Consider the following 19,642-nt stretch of genomic DNA (forward strand, 5'->3'; position numbering starts at 1 on the left):
TTGGCTAGCATAGGAAGGAGCTGCTGGAGTGTAAGCATTTTGAATTTTAGTGCCACCAGGAAGTCGTTTAGGGATGACAGATCCAGAATAGGGCGCCAATAGTTCTCTTTCCTGGGCACCAGAAACAGCCTGGAGTAGAAACCCTGTCCCCTTTGCTCTATTGGCACAGGCTGAATAGCCCTGATACTGACAAGAGAAAGTACTTACTTTTGGGCCTCTGTCCACTAGTTAGGAGGAAGGTCTGGCAATCTTCTTGGAGTTGGCAGAGAGTGGAAATAGAAACTGTATCCTACAATGTTTAAGACCCTTCGGTCCTGGGTAATATACTCCCATTTTTTTGCATGCAGGGCGAGTTTTCCTCCTAGGGTGCAAGTACTTGGGCATGGCTGGGAAGAAATCAGGACAAGACATTGTGAACTTTTTCCATAGGAGGGTGGCTTTCCACTCCCAGTTTTTGAGGAGGGAGCACTCCATTGTTTAGATCTGTGCATACCCGAGACTGTAGTCTGTGTGGTCTGTTGACCCTGGGTTTGTGCTGAAAAGGTCTGGAAGGAACTGGAAAGGACCAGTTTTTTGAAGGCCAATGCCTACTGAATCTAGGTGGCTGTACCTGTAAGAAATCTAACAGTTTGCATGGATTTAGCTTTTTCCTCCATCTTTTTAAGAACAACTTCTGCTTTAGAGTCACACAAACATTCGTGGTTTAATGGAGCATCAAGTAATTTTGCCTTGACATGGTCCGGCAAGATTTGTTCCCTCAGCCAAGCATACCTTCTCAGAACAGACCCAGTGACAGCAGCCCTGCAAGATGCTTCTAAGACATCAAAACCATACTGCAAAGTATGTTTACCAACTTGGTTTGCAGAATGCATTAAGTCTTGTAAGTCCTTATTTTTTGCACAATCAGGAATTAACAACATTTTTTGTTTAATTAGATCAATAATATGCTGCTGGTACTTCAACATATGAAACTGGCAATTTAAAGCCCTGATGGCAAGAGTTGCAGAGATATAAACCTTCTTATCCCATCTGTCTAAAGCCCTAGAATCCCTGTCCGAAGGAGTAGGGTTTTTGGCTGTAGAAGCCTTAATACCTTTAGGTCCCTGGGAAATGGTCTCTCAATCCGCAGTGGGATTTTTAAAGAGAAATTTGTGAGAGTCAGGTACTCTCTAGTACCTGTCAGGCTTTCTTGGAGCAGGTGGTAAAGTATCAGGGGTAAGGTTGGATTCCATGAAGACATTATCTACAATATCCAGGACAGGGGGAATAGCTAGAGGCCTATGCTGAGGGAGTCTAAAAATTCCCCAAGTCTCTTTTTGGACTGTGGGTAGCCCTGGCATTCCCAGCGGAAATGATCTCTTAGGGTATGCAAGGTTTCACCAAAAGAAAAGTCCTCGGGGGGGGGTTGAATCCTCTGCATCTCAGTCCTCATAGGTAGATAAGGGTATGTCCTGGTAATCACAGGGGTCAGAGTCATCAGACTCATGGTCTAAAGAATCAGAAGGAAAATAAATTCTTTGACTTTTAGAGGGGAAGGCTGGCTTCCCCTAATTAAAGTAATAAGGTCTTCAGCCATTCTAAGCATTTGTTTCTGTGGCATGGGAGCTTGAGAATGTGCTTTGGTCATCGGTTTCCTAGGCGTAGGGAAAACTCTAGGCCTGAGAAATTTGGTAGATTTAGTCATTAACGAAGTAGTCTGTTTGATACGAACATCGGAAGGTCTGAATACACCCTCAGAAGCCAGTGCCTGCACAGCGGCTCCGGTCCCATCCAAGGTAGAGAAATCCGCAGGTTCCTTAGTCGAAGTATCTCACGGCATACTGGACTCCAAATGGGTTTCAGTAGAGGCCTGAAAATCTGTAGACGTGGGTAACAGGGGCTGCGAAAGCACCTCACTGAGTACCAGTGGACTGGTGACTAGCTTAATGGAAGCGTCGTCAGCACTTTTGGACCTATGCGGTATTGTCTCTGTCTTTATCTTTGCATTTTTTCGGATGATCGGTAGTCGAATGGCTTACTGAAGCCATTTCGGAAAACGGAGAATGAGAGCAAATGAATTTAGAGACAAAAATAGCCCGACGACGAATAGTTCGGGCATTGAACAAGACACAAAACAGACAGAGGGACGTTGTGGTCTGAGCCTAAACAGGTGACACAGTAAGAATGAAAATCTCTGTGAGGTATTTGCTTTCCACAGGCAAGACAATTTTTTCTGACATCAGTTAGAGCAAGAAAAAAGGATCCCCAACGGGGTACTTAGCTTTAGAAGACTTCAGGTTTGAAACACGAAAATTTCAGGTAACTGCCGACCAGCACTTGCTAACCGTTTCTGCTTCGGGCTCCTGCACAGCAAGAAAAGCTGATGTAATGGCATCGGCTGCATGTTTTATACCCCTGACTACCTGACGTCATGGGTGAAGCGACAGCATCCAACACAAAGACTCTGGTATTCGGGCCAACTGAGGGCTACCTGCAGGCAGATAACCCAAGTGTGATGACTGCAACAGTGAAACACGAAGAACATCAGTCCTGGTTCTTGTTTTGGCGCCAACTAGAAAATAGTTTTCATTTGTTAATATATAGTTTTCTAACAGCAGGTTATTTTTTTTTTTTTGCTCCCTTTAATACCTGTTACATGCTCTCAGAAAATAAATGCCTAAAAGGTATTACAACTCTATCATCTAGGCAGTTATATGCAGATGTTTGTGGAGATGGGATGACTCAAAACACCTCCTGTCTTGTGTAAGCAGGACCCAATCTGTGAGGAAGCTTGTGGTAATTGCCTTTGGCCATTTCTAAAAGAAGGGAGAACCACAGTTACCCTGCCCAGAAGGAAATGACCACAGTCATCTTTGCAGAGTCTTTCTGAATTCTCCAGAATGACCCCGGATATTATTGGGAAGAATGGAAAAGCACAGAGGAACATTACTACAAAAAAAAACAAACAATAGGCATCTGTTTTCCAAGCTTAACTGGTTTTTGAGACTGAAGGCAAGCAGATCTATCGGAGGTGTTCCCCACAGCTGGATCAATTCCTGGAAGACCCTCTGATTTGGTTTCCATTTGTGAGAGTCTGTTCTGATCCTGATCACTTGTCTGCCACAGATTTTTGCTTTGATGAGATGTTAAGATGCCTTTAGAGTGAGACTGTGCTTAAAAGCTATATTCCACCCTACCATGGCTAGTCTACAAAGAGGGTAAGATCTGGTTACCCCCTACCTGTTTACGTACCACATCACTATGAAATTGTCTTGTAATTATGTGTCAAGTTCTTGGGGATCACTAATGACTGGAAGAATTGAGAGAATTTATTAGTGGCAGCATTTCTTTTACATTTGTGTGTTTAGAGCTACCTTTTTTGTTCCAAACACCCTGCACCTTACCTTTATCCTCATAGACGCTGCTCCCAAACCAAAGTCTGAGGTTTCTGCAGTTATAGGCTGTGCTGAAACTGGAAAGGAAAATGTGAAACCTGGATTCAGACAAAACTGGTCTCTCCACCAAAGAATATCCCTTCTCACACACCCCAAAACTGGAATCTGGACTGTCAGGGGATGCTGATGCTGGGACCACACTCATTTTAGGTACCAGTGAATCTTCTCATGTGGAATCTTGCTAAAGGCATCATGAGAATTGTAGATGCCATGAGACCTAGTATGATGAAAAATTCACTTCCTGAGACACTTGTTTGGGTGGAAAAAAAATCCTCAATAGATCTAGATGTAGACCTAATATTTCCTTGTGGAAAAAAAGCTCTTTAACCTAAGGTATTTAGGAGACACCAAAGAAAACAACCCTGTGCAGAAGAACTTGAATAGACTTTTGGATGCTTTCCTGAAACTCAAGTCTGTACAGGAAATCTCCCACCCAACTGACAGATTCCTGACACCATGAAACACTCTTCCAAAATAAGCAAGTCATCTAAATAAGGAAAAATGTGAATACTCTGCAGTCTGAAGTAAGCTATCACTTTAACTAGACACTTTGTAAATACCCTTGTGCAGTGGATAACCTGAAGGGCAATGTAGATAACTGAAAATGTGATCCAGACATATAAAACCTTGCAAAATAACTAAAATCTGGAGTTATAAAAACGTGATAAGCATTTTTTAAATCTAAGGACACCAAAAAACATAAATGGGGAATGAGATTGCAACAAGTTATGCAGAGACAATACTTTGAAATTGGAACTGTCACAAAGTGGTTAAGAAAAAAAAAAAAGGCTACAAAACTGGTCTCCATGAAGCTTTTTTTTGAAACCAGTAACATTTCTGAATAAAAAAAACATCTCCTGTCAGAGGCAGGGGACCTTTTCTGTCACTCACTGAGTCAACAGATGCAGAATGGAGGTGGGAAAAGAGAAGTTTGATCTGGTGGATAAGAAAGGATCTCTAAAAAGGGAAGAAGATATTCCCACGACCACATGCACCTCGGATGAATCACTATCAGAATCCATCTGTCTATAACTATCTGTTATAAAGAAGAGAACTGGAGGTTCAGATTTTTTGGGAAGGATTAAAGACTTGCCAGGGTAAGAATGGGATGTGGGTATTTTGAAGAGAGTCATTCAGACTTCTTAGACTGTCCTTTATTCTAGGTGGTGCCTCCTTTTTTTCCTTGCCGCCTACCTCCAATGCTTTTTAAGATTACATATTAGCTTGACAATTAAAGATGCTAAAATAAGTTTTGCAGAAGAATACATTTTCCCCAACTACATCAAAAGCTTTCCCATCCCTGTCAAAAAAAGGTGGGATTGGCACTGACCAGATGTTTTGCATAAGCTGGATCCACCAGAGATATCAATGCTGCGCCTGACCAGGGGCTTGAAAATAAAAACTTAAAAGACTGAGAAACGTTATGCAAAACGATCTTCTGTCTTGAGGACAGCATGTTGACTGTCATGAAAGATACAGACTGTAATAAACTCATCCTTCAGTGATGGAAGAACACAAGGAACAGGAGAAGGTTTAGGAAATTCCAGTTGCAGTATACCACAATGTTTCTTGAGAGCTAGTGGAATACCATTATGTTCCCATTGAAACAACTAATTCATTACGGAGATTGCTGAATCAACTGATAGATTCCAGAGATTGTTTCAGAAAAATAAAATCCTTTGTAGGGGCTGTTAGAAGCCACACTTACTCGGAATTAGAAACCTGAGGGGGGGGGGGGCAGAAGTTGTCCCTTCACAATTTTATGGTTCAGAATCTTGAACCTCCTCAGAAGATCAAGAATACCTTTTTTTTCCTAGCGGAAACACCATAAGTAGAAGGGTCCACAGCCTACACTAAATCCTGAACTAAGTCCAATAAATCACTCCTGCTCAAAGAGACAGGACAAGGCATATGTCTAATGTTTTGCTTCTTTTTGACAAAAATTTCTGAAGAAGCAGATCTAAATCAAAACATTCCTAGGGACAGTCACTCCAGTCTGGCTAGGCAGAGAGAGAATTCCTTAATGTTTCTTCCAAGACCAAAAAGACTGGCTCTCCCTTGCCCACCAAGGGCATTTCAACAGTAGCAGAGGGAATGTCCAACCGCTTCACTCCATGGTGGTTGCAGGGACTACATCAGAAAGAGCCAAGAAAAGATGAATGGTCTTTAGAATCAAAAATGTCACAGCAGAAACATCCATCTGCAACTGACTCACTTTAGCAGCCTGCTGAAGTGGCAAAAGGTTGATAGTTATTTTTTTTTCTTTACGTGGCTAGATGACAGAAGAATGGAGGAACCAGTAGGTTGTTCTATGGTAAAGCCAAAAAGTGCACTCGATTCCCAGGGAAGCCTTGTAGTAGTAGCTGGTGAAACAAGCAAGCATGAAAGTGTCACTTTTTTACCAAGAACATATTGAAAAGCACACTTTAAACACTTACCCAGCTCACAAAAGTAAACCATAACTTTTACCAAGGAAATAGTTTTGACAACTTTTTCCCACAAAAATAAAAATTACTAAAAGTCACATGGTAGTCTACAAAACACTTTTTCTAGCTTAAAAATATTACTTTCACAGAGAAAGTTCACTTTCTGTCTGAAAATTAAAAAGTGGAATGTTCACCCCAATGGGAACTTGTCTGCTCAGCTTTAGAACAGTGCTAGCTGACTGGTGAACCTTGAAAGCCTACAAGAGGAGCATTATTTAGAGACAGGAAAGCTATGAAGGACTTAGCATTCAAACCACTTCTTTTTTTCAGCTCTGCTCAAGCTATTTAACAGATTGGACACATGGAGTGTCCCTAAGCTTTGGAAGCTGGAGGTCTGACATATACGTGGCAGGATACAACCCATACAGGTAATGTTACTGCAGTAGTGATCAATCTGATGAACTTCACTAGATACCTGGAATGCATGCATCTCATTTTTTATAGTGACATATCAGTAAATATATTCAATAGGTTCTATAAGTAGACAACCTGTAATTGTGCTACCTTCTTTATGTACTAGACAGTAGGCACTTTTTACAGGGGAATACTTGACAAACATACATGCTCACAAACTACATAACATTACTAACATAACAGCATGATAGAATGGAACTTAGAAATGAAACTACACAGTGTCTTACTTCTCCTTTAAATCGGTGAATTGCTTTTCCAGGTCAGACATTTCATCAAGGCATTCTATTCTACGGCGTTCACAATCCTCATCATCCATTTCTGAAATAACAGATAAAGAAAGCGTTATACCCAAGTCTATAACTGTTCATCAGTTCTCTTCTTTTACACGATTGAACCACAAGAAAAGTATTTCATAAAATAAAAAAACAAATGTATGCATGTCACAGAGGAGCTCACAGTACCTTTTACTTAACAGAGAATGAACCTTTAAGCATTCCAGGCCCCTTCTGAAATATTCTTCTTCCCAGCATATGCCTAATGGTTCCAAATTTTCCACTGTTAAATCCTAACCACACAAACTGCATCATTTCCCCTGCTCCATTACTTGATTGCTTTGATCAACTTTAAACTTTCACAATGATCTTGGCTCAGTAATCAAGGAGCCACAATCCTCAACACCAGCACCACTGAGGGGCGTCCACTTTGGGAGGATAACAAGGTACACACACAGTAAAGTAACATTTCCCTTAAGAGCACACAGGGATCACAGTCAGTCTTGGGCTGGTTTGTCCTTTCCTCTCCAGGGCCCCAATAAGACCCCACTGGCACAGCTATAGGGTACAGATCTTAGCCTAGTGGTCAAGCCAAAACCTCCAGCACCATCTCTGTCAAACCAGTGCTTCGTGTCCCTTCTCAAGTAGCTGACACACACTGAGATACGAGTTATATACAAGCACACACATTCCTGGGGAAGGCTGGCACAGGTTCTCTAGTTATGCCCCCTTCTCTCCAGACTAAGGTAAAAATCACTTCCACCAACCACTATTTATCAGCTACTAATAAGGCCCTTCCCAAAGGGTGTCCAATTTTACTGTGCATTATTATTTTTATCCAATTAGTAAGTGTGACAAACAGCAAGGCTATTGGAGTGGCTTTGTACACTATCGGCAAATACAAACAAGTACTCTAGAGCTTAAATTGTCTCTACACAACAGCCACAGTTGAAAGGGTTTAAATAAATATTTAATAATAAAAACACCAGACAATACTTATTACTTCAACACAATGACATTACAGAGTTCAGAAATCACAGGAAATACTTTAGTTTAAAACAATATTATAGGACAGTCTGACAAATACAGAAAACAGCTAGACTACTCTGGCTAAATTCCTACCTCTAAGATAAATACTAAGTTCTAAATAACTTTACTTACAGAGCAAAGCAAGTGCTGGTGAGTGGATGTTCTTACTAGATCCAAGACAAGATACAAAATGTTCAATCTTTTTCTCTGAGAAAGTCTTAAATTGACAATACACAGTACTGCTGGCTCATCTCAGATTACATGATTTTTTAAAATCACTTCTCCTTTAGTTCCCAGGCCAATAGAAACTCAAAATTTACATTTCTTTGTAAGCTGCACCTGCCAGGAAACCACAGCAATAAAAGACACCTTTACATGTGGAACCTAGTAATTAGCTATGTCAAGACAATAGAAAGAATTTCCCAGCCCAGACATCCTGTATCCGAGCTTTAGATTGGTCATACAATACTTTACTTGTCAGCTTTCTTCCAGCAGAGGGCACTGTGGTTACATTTTTAAAGCTCAGAACATACACAATTTTCTTTACATTTGTTACACAAGCCTGTGGATCATATTAATATTTATAGGGACACAATGATTTACAAAATGCTATCTAGCTAGGCTGGCAGCCTTCACAATCCACCCCTACCCTAGAGAACTCAAGCTAGTTTTTCAAGTGACCCTTGAGAATTGTTGCTTGAGAGGGTCAGGTCTATCTGGGTACACCTTACCTGACTCCCTATCTTCAGAGCCCATCTGCATTGGCATTGCTAATCCAACTGCTGTGCTGCGCTGATGTATCTCATGCTTGCAACCCTAGGCTCCATCTTAATAACTTCGCATCTTGCTGGCTGGCTCCATGTAACCACGTTAGCAGACTGTTATCTGTAACTACAGTAAATTTCCTTTCATACAGATAAGGCTGAAGTGTCTGAAGTGCCCAAACTATGACTTAAACATTCCCTTTCTACAGTTGCATAGCATTCCTCCCTGGGTTGGAGCCTACGACTGAGATAAACCACTGGGTGCTCTTCTCCCTCTGAAGAAATCTGGTTAAGTACAGCCCCCACCCCATGGCTCAAAGCATCCACCTGCACAACAAATTATTTGCTGTAATCTGGACTGGCTAACACAGGGGGTCCTCCCAAGGCTTCTTTAAGCTTCTGGAATGCCTGCTCACTTGCTGTGGTCCACACTACCTTATCTGTCCTGTTTTTCCTTTTCAGGTCTGTGAGGGGAGCAGCTATGGTACTATAACTGGGGACGAACTTTCTGTAGTACCCTGCTGTCCCTAAGAATACCCTCACCTGCCTTTTGGTAACAGGTGCAGGCCATGCCTGAATGGCTTCCACTTTGTCAGGTTCTGACCTGATCTTACCACTCCCCACTCTATAGACAGGAGACCTCTGCCATACCCACCTGACATTTGCTGGGCTTAATGGTCAAGTCTGCCCTCTGTAGTCTGCCTAGCAGCTCCCTGACATGCTGAAGGTGATCTTGCCAGGAATGGCTGTAGATGGCAATATAATCTAGGTAAGCAAGGGCAAACCCTCCTGCTCCTGCTAAGATATGATCTACCAGCCTCTGGAAAGTAGTCAGGGCATTTTTCATCCCAAAGGGCATCTTTGTGAACTCATACAAGCCAAAAGGAGTCACAAAGGCCAACATCTCTCTAGCACTGGGAGTCAAGGACACCTGCCAGTAACCCTTGATAAGATAAATGGTGGCAAGATACTTAACCCCATCCAGCTGCTCTAGGGCTTCATCTGTCCTAGGCATGGGGTACGCAACTGACTATGTGACTAATCTCCTGTAGTCCACAAAGAACCTGGTGCTGCCATCCTTCTTTGGTATCAGCACCACTGGGGAGGCCCAGGGACTGCTGGACTCTTGACTTACCCCTAGTTCCAACATTTCCTGTATCTCCTCCCTCAGAGTCTGTTGGGCTCTCTCCAGCACCCTATAAGGGGGCTGTCTAATAGGCCTTTGGGGTCCTGTATCCACCTGGTAACTGCACCAGGTAGGTCACCCTGGTTTCCCACTGAACATGTCCCCAAACTCCTGTAATCACTGCCCGGATTTCTCAAACCTGGGTAGGAGATAGCTGCTGGGACACTGCTACCCCTTCCACTGAGGTGTCAGCCCGAGCCTCACTGAGGAGATCAGTAACCAGATCTCCCTCTGACTCCTCCTGCAATCCTCTGCAAATACTCAGCACAAGGGCCTCCCTATCATGGTAAGGTTTCATCATGTTAACATGGTACAATTTGTGCTCCTACCTAGCAGTTCCACCATGTAATCAACATCACTGGCCTTCCTTACCACCAGTAGGGTCCCTCCCAGGCTGCCTGCAGCTTGCTGTGTCTGACAGGATTGAGAAAGTACAGTTTTGTACCTACCATAAATGTAGATGTCCGATAGGTATGCATCTGCAGTCATCACATATGGGTTGTCGTGCCTCAGGCAGCCCTTCGGTCGGCCGGATTCCAAAGTCTGGGTCCGGCGTCGGCTGATGTCGCATTTTCCCCGATGTCAGAGCGCCTGGGGTATAAAAGCATCAGCCAGAGCCATCTTCCTCAGTTTTTCTTGCCCCAGATGCCAGGTGCCCTCTAAGGAAGGCTAAATTTGGAGAGATGCATTTAAAAATCCAAACATGCACAATGATATAAAAAACAAATACACCATAATAGATCACCCCAGCTAGCTATTAGAAAGGTAAGTACCCAAGAAATACCACAAAGGGGAAGGAGGGAGGGTAAACCTGACTGCAGATGCATACCTATCGGACATCTACATTTATGGTAGGTACAAAACTGTACTATGTCCTTCAAGGATGCATCTGCAGTCATCACATATGGGTAGAATACCATAGCCAATCTGGGGGTGGAGGAACTATGTAAAGGATGGTGTAGCTAAAATGCCCTGCAGGACTGCCATAGCAAAGCCTGCTCTGGATCTGGAATATAAAGGTAAATTGTAATGCTTGGCAAATGTATGCACGGAGCTCCATGTAGCAGCTTCTAAAATGTCCTTGGTAGCCACCCCTCTTAAGAAGGCTGTGGAGGTGGCTGTGGCTCTCGTGGAATGAGGTCTAATGTTAGCTGGCACAGCTTTTCCATGAAAGGAGTAACAAAAACAAATGCAATTCCCTATCCATTTTGAAATTGTCTGTTTGGAAATTGCTTTTCCTTGTGTACCAGCAGCATATGCTACCAACAGCTGGTCAGTTTTTCTGTAACCTTTAGTTCTGTCCAAGTAGTAGCGCAACTGTCTGTGTATGTTCAGGGTGTGCAGAAGTTTCTCCCCTTTGTTTTGTGGATTTGGAAAGAAGGTAGGCAAGTGAATAGCTTGATTTAATGAAACCCTGGATACCACCTTTGGCATAAATGTAGGATTGGTTCTTAGTGAAACTCTGTCCTGATGAAAAATAAGAAATGGCTGTACTGCCATAAGGGCCTGTAACTCAGATACTCTTCTTGCTGAGGTTATGGCCAGAAGGAAAGCAGTCTTCCAAGACAGGAACTGTAGTTCTGCAGATTCTGCTGGTTCAAAGGGAGGCAGTGTTAGTTTTTCCAACATGAAGTTAAGGTCCCAAGTAGGTAGAGGTGGTTTCCTTGGAGGATTGATGTTTTTGATTCCTCTTAGAAACCGTCTTAGGAGAGGATGAGAGAAGACAGGCGGATCAGTATTGTACTCTGCTGAGATTGCTGAAGCATGAATTTTAATGGAAGAGTACGATAGACCATTGTGGAACATTTCTGCCAAGTATTCCAGGATATGTGCCATGCTCATCACTGTCGCATCTAGGCCCTTTGTGGTGTTCCAAATGTGAAATCTTTTCCATTTTGCTGAATATGCCTTTCTTGTGGAAGGCCGGCGAGCTTCCATAATAATATCTTTCACTCTCTGGGATAGCTTGTCCTGAGGAGGAGTCAAGGTATTTCCCAGGCTGTTAGTTGCAAGGTTTTCAGGTTGGGATGCAGAGTTTTGTAACTGTGCTGTGTCAGTAGAAGTGGCCATAGAGGAAGAGGCCATGGTTTCGTACGTGACATACTCTTTAACAGTGGGTACCAGTGCTGTCTTGGCCAGTCTGGAGCTATCAGAATCACTTTTGGCTGCTCTGTCCTGATCTTCAGTAAAACCTTGGTCATTAATGGGAGAGGTGGAAATGCATACACTGTTAGAGTTCTCCAGCTGAAAGAGAGAGCGTCCACTTTCCATGCTTGTGGGTGGTATGTCCTTGAGCAGAATATCTTCAGTTGATGATTGTGGGGGGAGGCAAAAAGATCTAAGTCCGGCCTCCCCCATGATTGAGTTATCTGTAGAAAGATGTCTGGGTGCAGCATCCATTCGTGTGCATCCATGATATTTCTGCTTAAGCTGTCCGCCAGTATATTGTCTTTCCCTGGCACAAACTGGGATTGCAGCTGTATATTGAGTTTCAAGGAAAGTTCCCCTAGATTCATTGCCAGCCTGCAAAGGGGATAGGAATGGGTGCCTCCTTGCTTGTTTATGTACCACATAACAGTGGTGTTGTCTGTCCTTATTAACAGATGGCCATGATGCAGAAAGGGTTTGAAGGCTTCAACTGCATGTATCACTGCCAGCATTTCCTTTTGGTTTATGTGCATGCGTAGCTCTTTTTGTGACCATAGTCCTTGAATACACCTTCCCTCCATGTGCGCTCCCCATCCGTGGTCTGAAGCGTCCATTGTAATGGTTTGGCTGGCTATTGGCTTGCTGAAGGGCAGACCCCCGTTTGACTGGCTTGCTTGAGCCCACCACAGAAATTCCTTTTGAAGGCATGGGATGAGTGGTATCAAAGTTTCCAAGCTGTGACTGTGCTTAGTCCATAGACTCCTTAGGTACCATTGTAGTTTCCTCTTTGTAGCCTTGCTTAAGAAATCAGAAGAATGCAAGAAGCCATGTAACAGAGGGCTTGCAGGATTTTCCTTGCAGTCTGCTGAGTTTGTCTTGACAGGTTTTTGAAGTAATCCGGCAGTTGACTTTGTTTTTCTTCTGTGAGGAAAGCCATTTGGGTGGTTGTGTCTAGATTCGCACCCAGAAAAGTTATTCTTTGGGATGGTACAAGTCTTGACTTGTGAATGTTGACTGTATATCCCAAGGCTTGAAGTAGGTAGATGGCATAATTCAAGTGTATTACCAAAATTTGTTGGCTGTCCGCTTGTATAAGGCAGTCGTCCAGATACGGGTATATTTGCATCCCCTGAAGTCTGCAGTGTGCAATTACTGATGCCAGGCATTTCGTGAATACTCTGGGCACAGTAGATAAGCCAAAGGGCAATGCTGAGAATTGATAATGCTCTGAACCTGCAAGAAATCTGAGGTGTCTTCTGCAGCTTTGTCTGATAGGGACATGCAGATATGCCTCCTTGAGGTCCAGAGTTACCAGCCAAGACCCTTGCCCAGCATGGGAAGGAGTTGCTGTAGAGTCAGCATTTTGAATTTTGGGACAATGAGATAAGTATTTAGTGCGGACAAGTCGAGAATAGGCCTCCATTGCTTTTCTTTTCTTGGAACAAGGAAGAGTCTGGAATAAAATCCTTGGCCTTGTTCTGAGAGAGGAACCTTTTCTATTGCTTTCATTTGCATTAAGTTGGAGATTTGTTTCAAAGCCTTTGCCCTTTGATTTGGTGGCAGGTCTGGCATGCCTTTTCTTTTCGGTAATGTGTGGAAATGGAACCTGTATCCTTTGTCTATCATTTGTAGTGTCCATTTGTCCCTTGTAATAATGTGCCAATTTTCTGAAAATAAGGAAAGCTTTCCGCCCAAAGGTGCTTCCAACTGAGCCCTGGTTGGCGGTGTCAAAGTAAAGTCATTGAGTCTGTCCTTGTGCAGCAGTTGTAGGCCCTGCACTACTTCTCTGGTTGGGAGGCTGCCATTGACGTCCTCTGTAGGAGCCTCTAGCTTGCCCTCAACCTCTGGCATGCCTGTTCTTGCCTCTCTGAAATCTCTCTGTCTGGAAAGGACCAGTTCTTGGAAGGCCAATTTCTGCTGAATCTTGGTGGTTGGACTTGCATAAAATCTTTGACTGTTTGTACAGATTTTGCCTTTTCTTCAAATTTCTTTAAGACCTCCTGAGCAGTGGAGCCAAATAACTTTTGCTTTTCCAGTGGAGCATCCAGAAGCTTTGCTTTAACATGGTCTGGCAGAGATTGTTCCTTCAGCCAAGCATGCCTACGTATGACTGCACCTGTCATAGCTGACCTACATGAAGCTTCCAATGCATCATAAAGTACAGTTTTGTACCTACCATAAATGTAGATGTCCGAGAGGTATGCATCTGCAGTCCTAACATATGGGTTGTCCTGCCTCAGGCAGCCCTTCGGTCGGCCGGATTCCAAAGTCTGGGTCTGGCCTCAGCTGATGTCGCACTTCACCCGACGTCATAGCTGCTGTGAATTGGGTATAAAGGCATCAGCCGATGCCATTTTCCTCAGTGTTTCTTGCCCCAGATGCCAGGTGCCCTCTAGGAAGGCCAAATTTGGATAAATGCAAATGATTCTAAACAGTAGAGAGCAAACAAAATAAGCATGTATATACATATATACAAACAAATACACCAGAATAGATTCCCCCAGCTAGCTACAAGATGGGCAAATACCCTAGGAGTACCACAGAGGGGAAGGAGGGTGGGTAATCCTGACTGCAGATGCATACCTCTCGGACATCTACATTTATGGTAGGTACAAAACTGTACTATGTCCTTCAAGGATGCATCTGCAGTCCTAACATATGGGTAGAATACCATAGCCAAACTGGGGGAGGAGGCACTAAGATGATTATGGTGTAGTTAAGATCCCTTGCAAAACAGCAGTTGCAAAACTTGCTCGGGATCTGGAGTATAAAGGTAGATTATAATGCTTGGCAAATGTATGCACGGAGCTCCAAGTAGCAGCCTCTAGAATGTCTTTGGTAGCCACTCCTCGGAAGAAAGCTGTAGTAGTGGCTGTAGCTCTTGTGGAGTGAGGCCTGATGTTTTCTGGAGTTGTCTTTCCATGAAAAGAGTAACAAAATCTAATGCAATTTCCTATCCATTTTGAGATTGTCTGTTTTGAAATTGCTTTTCCTTCCATTCCTGTTGCATATGCTACCAGAAGCTGGTCAGTTTTTCTATTGTTCTTGGTTCTGTCCAGATAGTAGCGCAATTGCCTGTGCACATCCAAGGTATGTAGTAGTCTTTCCCCCCTGTTCTGTGGGTTGGGAAGAATGTTGGTAGGTGGATTGCTTGGTTCAATGATACCCTGGAGACCACCTTTGGCATAAAAGTAGGGTTAGTTCTCAAGGACACTCTATCCTGATGGAAGATAAGGAAGGGCTGTACTGCCATTAATGCCTGTAATTCAGAAACCCTTCTTGCTGAAGTGATTGCAAGCAGGAAAGCAGTTTTCCAAGATAAGAACTGTAATTCTGCTGTTGCTGCTGGCTCGAAAGGGGGAAGTGTTAACTTTTCCAGCACAAAGTTGAGGTCCCATGTAGGCAAAGGTGGCTTCCTTGGAGGATTTACATTTTTAATTCCTCTCAGAAACTGCCTGAGTAGAGGATGAGAGAAGACTGGAGGATCCATGTTGTATTCTGCTGAAATTGCTGATGCAAACTGGAGGCTGAGCTCTCTCAACATAGGACTGGCAAGACCAGACAGGAGGAGAAGGTAACCACACACAATACATACTCAGTCACACATGGTACCATCACAACTTCAAATCATACACATACTCACACAAAGACATACTCGGAGGCTCTGATCAAAAATTTACCAAAACAGCAGAGGCCACCAAAGCAGACACCCAAACAACTACCACCTCACGACCCAACACATGCAACACATAGACCACACAGTCAGAGTGTCAAACAGTCACAGCCCTTAAGGCCAAACAAAATGCCAGACACACTTGTCATTGGTGATTCCATAGTCAGACACACTGACGTCCCGCTCACCAGACTGAGTAAAGAGAAGGTCACAGTAAGCTGCCTGTCAGGCGCTAGAATCCGCCACATAACGCAAGCACTCAGGTCTCTCAACAGCAGGTACAAGTACGACTCAGTCATTGTCCACGCTGGTGTCAACGACCTGAGACGCACCTCCTTGGACTACATGAAAAGGGACATCGAGGAGCTCTCTGATTATGTAGCCCAGGCAGGTATGACCCTGACCTTGAGCAGTATCCTACCTTCACCTAGAATGATGCCACAATACAGTGATAAGATGATCAGCTTTAATAATTGGCTTAAATTCTGGTGTCATTCAAAGGGGATCCAATGTCTGTCTGCCTGGGATGACATGCTGGACAAGCCACGCTTCGCAAGGGACGGCTTGCACCTGTCACCCTGGGCTTCCGGATATTGGCAAAGGCTCTTGCCACCCCATAGTGCCTTTTTTAGGCAAGGCTCAAATTCTAAACCTACCACCCTAGAACACCAAAAAGGAAAAAAACTAAGGGTAATGCTGCTCAATGAAAGAAGTCTCAATCTCAAGATGCACGCACTCGAGGCCCTTCTCAATATGGAGAACATCGATGTCTGTGCTGTGACAGAAACCTGGTTCAAGGCTCCTGAGAGCACCCCAGCACTAACAGGTTTCACCTCATATCATGCCCGCCCCAAAATCCGGACAACACCAAGAAAGGAGGGGTGTCCATATTCATAAAGGACACCCACACCTCAAGGTTGGTGGCAACGCATGATGCATCGGAGACCATCCAGGTGCAATTAACCATAGGCAAGACTGCTCTGCAATTTGTAGCATGTTACAGGCCACCCTCTCAAACTCAGGAACCTCACATGGCCTTCCTGAAAACATTGGAGGGATAAATGTATCTCCAAACACCATCATACTAGGTGACTTTAACTACCCTAATATAGACTGGGAACACTACTCAAGTCCGAACACTCTAACCCAAAGATTCCTGGAGTTCATAAACTCAGATGCCATGGAACAACTAGTCACCATCCCCACAAGAGGAGAAAACATACTTGATCTCATCATCACGAACATGGGATCAAAATGTTCAACACCGAAGTATACCCCTCACTGGTGAGATCAGATCATAAACTAATCTCGCTGGAGGTCCTCATCCCGCCCCCACCTGAAACAAAAAAGACCACAGTGAAAAACTTCTCAAAAGCCGATTTCACACTTCTAAAAACTAGTGTGGTCTCCTTTAAGGCCCCTGAGCCAGTGGTAAACATTACTCAAACCGCTGAATCACTTACAAATGCCTTCTACCAGCACCTACAGGACTGCATGGATCAGGCAATCCCAAACAAAACTAAGACTCTCTGTACCAAAGGCAAGCGTCCAGTCTGGTGGACCCCAGCCATAAACAAGCTCTACAACAAAAGGAGGAAGCTACTACAAGATAGAGCAAAATCCTTGAAAGGTAAGACACCTTTGATCATTATAAGTAAAAACTAAGAGCTCTCATAAAATCATCCAAGGCAAATTTTGAGAGAAAATCGCCAAGGACTCTAAAGAGAATCATAAGGCCTTCTTTAGCTATGTTAGAAACCTAGGAGGAAACTCCCAGATATGCTCAGAATTAGTTCAAAATGATGTGAAAATTACTGAACCTACACACATTGCCAACATACTGGCTGACAGGTTCAGTGCAAACTTCTCCCCTCCCCCAAAAGGAGAGATATCCATTCCAGAGGATTGTAGCCCCCCAAACATCTCCAACGCCCAGGTGAGAACTGCCCTCACTAAGGCTAAAAACACAGCATCCATGGGACCGGATGGTGTCCCCGGCTGTGTGCTTCATGAACTCAATGAGGAATTAAGCCCACAGTTAGGACAGCTGTTTAATCTTAGCCTCACCTCAGGATACGCACCAAGGAGTGGCGACGGCGACTGTGGTCCCACTTCATAAGGCGGTGCCTCCACAGACCCTGGAAATTACCGCCCATTAGCTTGACAAGCCTTATCTGCAAAGCCATGGAGAGGATCATAATGGAACTCATAAATAAAGACATAGGGAACTTGCAGACTTTGGATCCAACTCAGTTTGGCTTTGTCAAAGGCAGATCCTGCCTCTTAAACTTGGTTGACTTTTTCGAGACAGTCACCAAGGCCATTGATGAGGGAAAGGCAGCCCATACAGCCTACCTCGACCTGGCAAAGGCCTTCACACAATACCCCACTCAGGTATCATCGAAAACTCATCAGCTTGAATGTAAACCCATACATCACAAGATGGGTTGCAAACTGGCTAAGTGACAGAACCCACAGGGTCAGAGTTGCTGGAGCCATGTCAGACTCAAAGCCTGTCACAAGTGGTGTCCCACAGGGCTCAGTCCTGGGTCCACTCTTGTTCGGCATCTACTTTTCTGAAGTACAAGCAAACACAGGAGGGTTATGGCTGACAAAGTTTGCAGATGACTGCAAACTGGCCATAGTCGAAAACACATCTGACACAGATATCCTCCAGAAGGGCCTCACAGAAATGGATAACTGGTGCCAGAGCCATGGCCTGAAGTTAAACGCCAAAATGCATAGTCATACCCTTTGGGAAAAACAAGGCTACCCCTAGCTACCATATAGGTGGCAATCCACTGAGCACAGAAAAAGTCATCAGAGATCTGGGGACCCAGGTTGACAGTAGCCTTTCGTTTGACACTCATGTTGCTAAAGTAGTTAGGAAAACCTTCTATATCACCCACCTGATCATGAAGGGATTCACATCTATCAAGGGAGGTCATCGTCCCCCTGTACTCATCACTTATTAGACCTATGATTGAGTACAATGCCCGCTCGAATGTATCTGACCAGACACCTGCTGCAGCTTGAAAGGCCCCAAAAGTTCCTCACCAAAAGGATAAAGGGTCTCAAAAATATGTCTTATGCTGCCCGACTGAAAGAACTCCAGCTCTATTCAGTCTCATACCGCTTGCTCAGAGGTGACCTGTGCCTGACATATAAGGCCATGTCAAACCCAGATTTGATGAATATGCTTCACCTCAAAAATCTAGATCCCTCAGAACCACAAGGGCGGAGACTTAAACCTTGACACGGTTATAAATAGAACGTGCTGGAGGGACAGATTCATCACCCAGAGACTCCCTATGCTGTGGAACAAAATCCCGGTACATGTGAGGCAGAGCACCTCTCTGGTCTTGTTCAAGAGGAATCTTGACCAATGGATGGGAGATTGCAGATATACCCCAGGGATTACTTCAGCGTCACTGCTTGACAGAGGCACAGCAAAATGATAGGCATAGTTTTTATTCAAACTAAAGGGGTGGCGAAAGCCACATAACTATGGGCTAGGCTTATAAATGCCCTTGGGCAGATAGCCTAGTATGAACCTATGAACCTATGAACCTATGAATCTTAATGGAGGAGTAAGACAGGCCATTGTGGAAAAGTTCTGCTAAATATTCCAGGATGTTAGCTATGTTTGCTATTGATACATTTTCTCCTTTTGCTGCACTCCAAATGAGGTATCTTTTCCATTTGGCTGAGTAAGTCTTCCTTGTGGAGGGTCTGCAAGCCTCCAGTATAATGTCTTTAACCCTCTGGGATAAATCTGGGTTATTTTGTTTTATGTAATATTCCAGGCAGCTAGCGGCAGTGTTTTCAAGTTTGGATGTAGGATCTTGAAGTTGTTCTGTGTTAGCAGTAAAGGAACTAGAGGTAGAGGCCATGCGTGTGTCCGAGACATACTCCTCAGTAGCGGGTACCAATGCTGCCTCGGCCAGTCTGGAGCTATCAGGATGATCCTTGGGCGATCTTCTTTGATCTTCAGTAGCACTTTGTGCATCAAAGGAAGAGGTGGGAATGCATATGCTGTCAGGTTTTCCCAACTGAAGGAGAGGAGTCCACCTTCCAAGCAAGTGGGTGGTATGCCCTTGTGCAGAATTTCCTCAATTGGTGGTTGTGTGGGGATGCGAACAGGTCTATTTCTGGTAGTCCCCATTTCTTTGTAATGGATTTGAAGATGTCTGGATGCAGCATCCATTCGGGCATCCGTGGTAGTTCTGCTTAAGG

The 19,642-nt window shown here is 44.0% G+C and overlaps 1 protein-coding gene across 1 annotated transcript in view; it reads right to left on the reverse strand.

The window, feature by feature from the left end:
* LOC122805272 (breast cancer metastasis-suppressor 1-like protein) overlaps positions 1-19,642 on the reverse strand; it is a 360,358-nt gene that overhangs the window by 191,786 nt on the left and 148,930 nt on the right. The window contains exon 3 of the mRNA XM_044075361.1: positions 6,562-6,652. Within this exon, the coding sequence (XP_043931296.1) occupies positions 6,562-6,652 (91 nt within the window). The remainder of the gene's footprint in view (positions 1-6,561; positions 6,653-19,642) is intronic.

This window comes from Protopterus annectens, chromosome 6.part1 (genome assembly GCF_019279795.1).
Source record: "Protopterus annectens isolate FY-2018-M chromosome 6.part1, PAN1.0, whole genome shotgun sequence".
NCBI classification, from domain to species: domain Eukaryota; kingdom Metazoa; phylum Chordata; order Ceratodontiformes; family Protopteridae; genus Protopterus; species Protopterus annectens.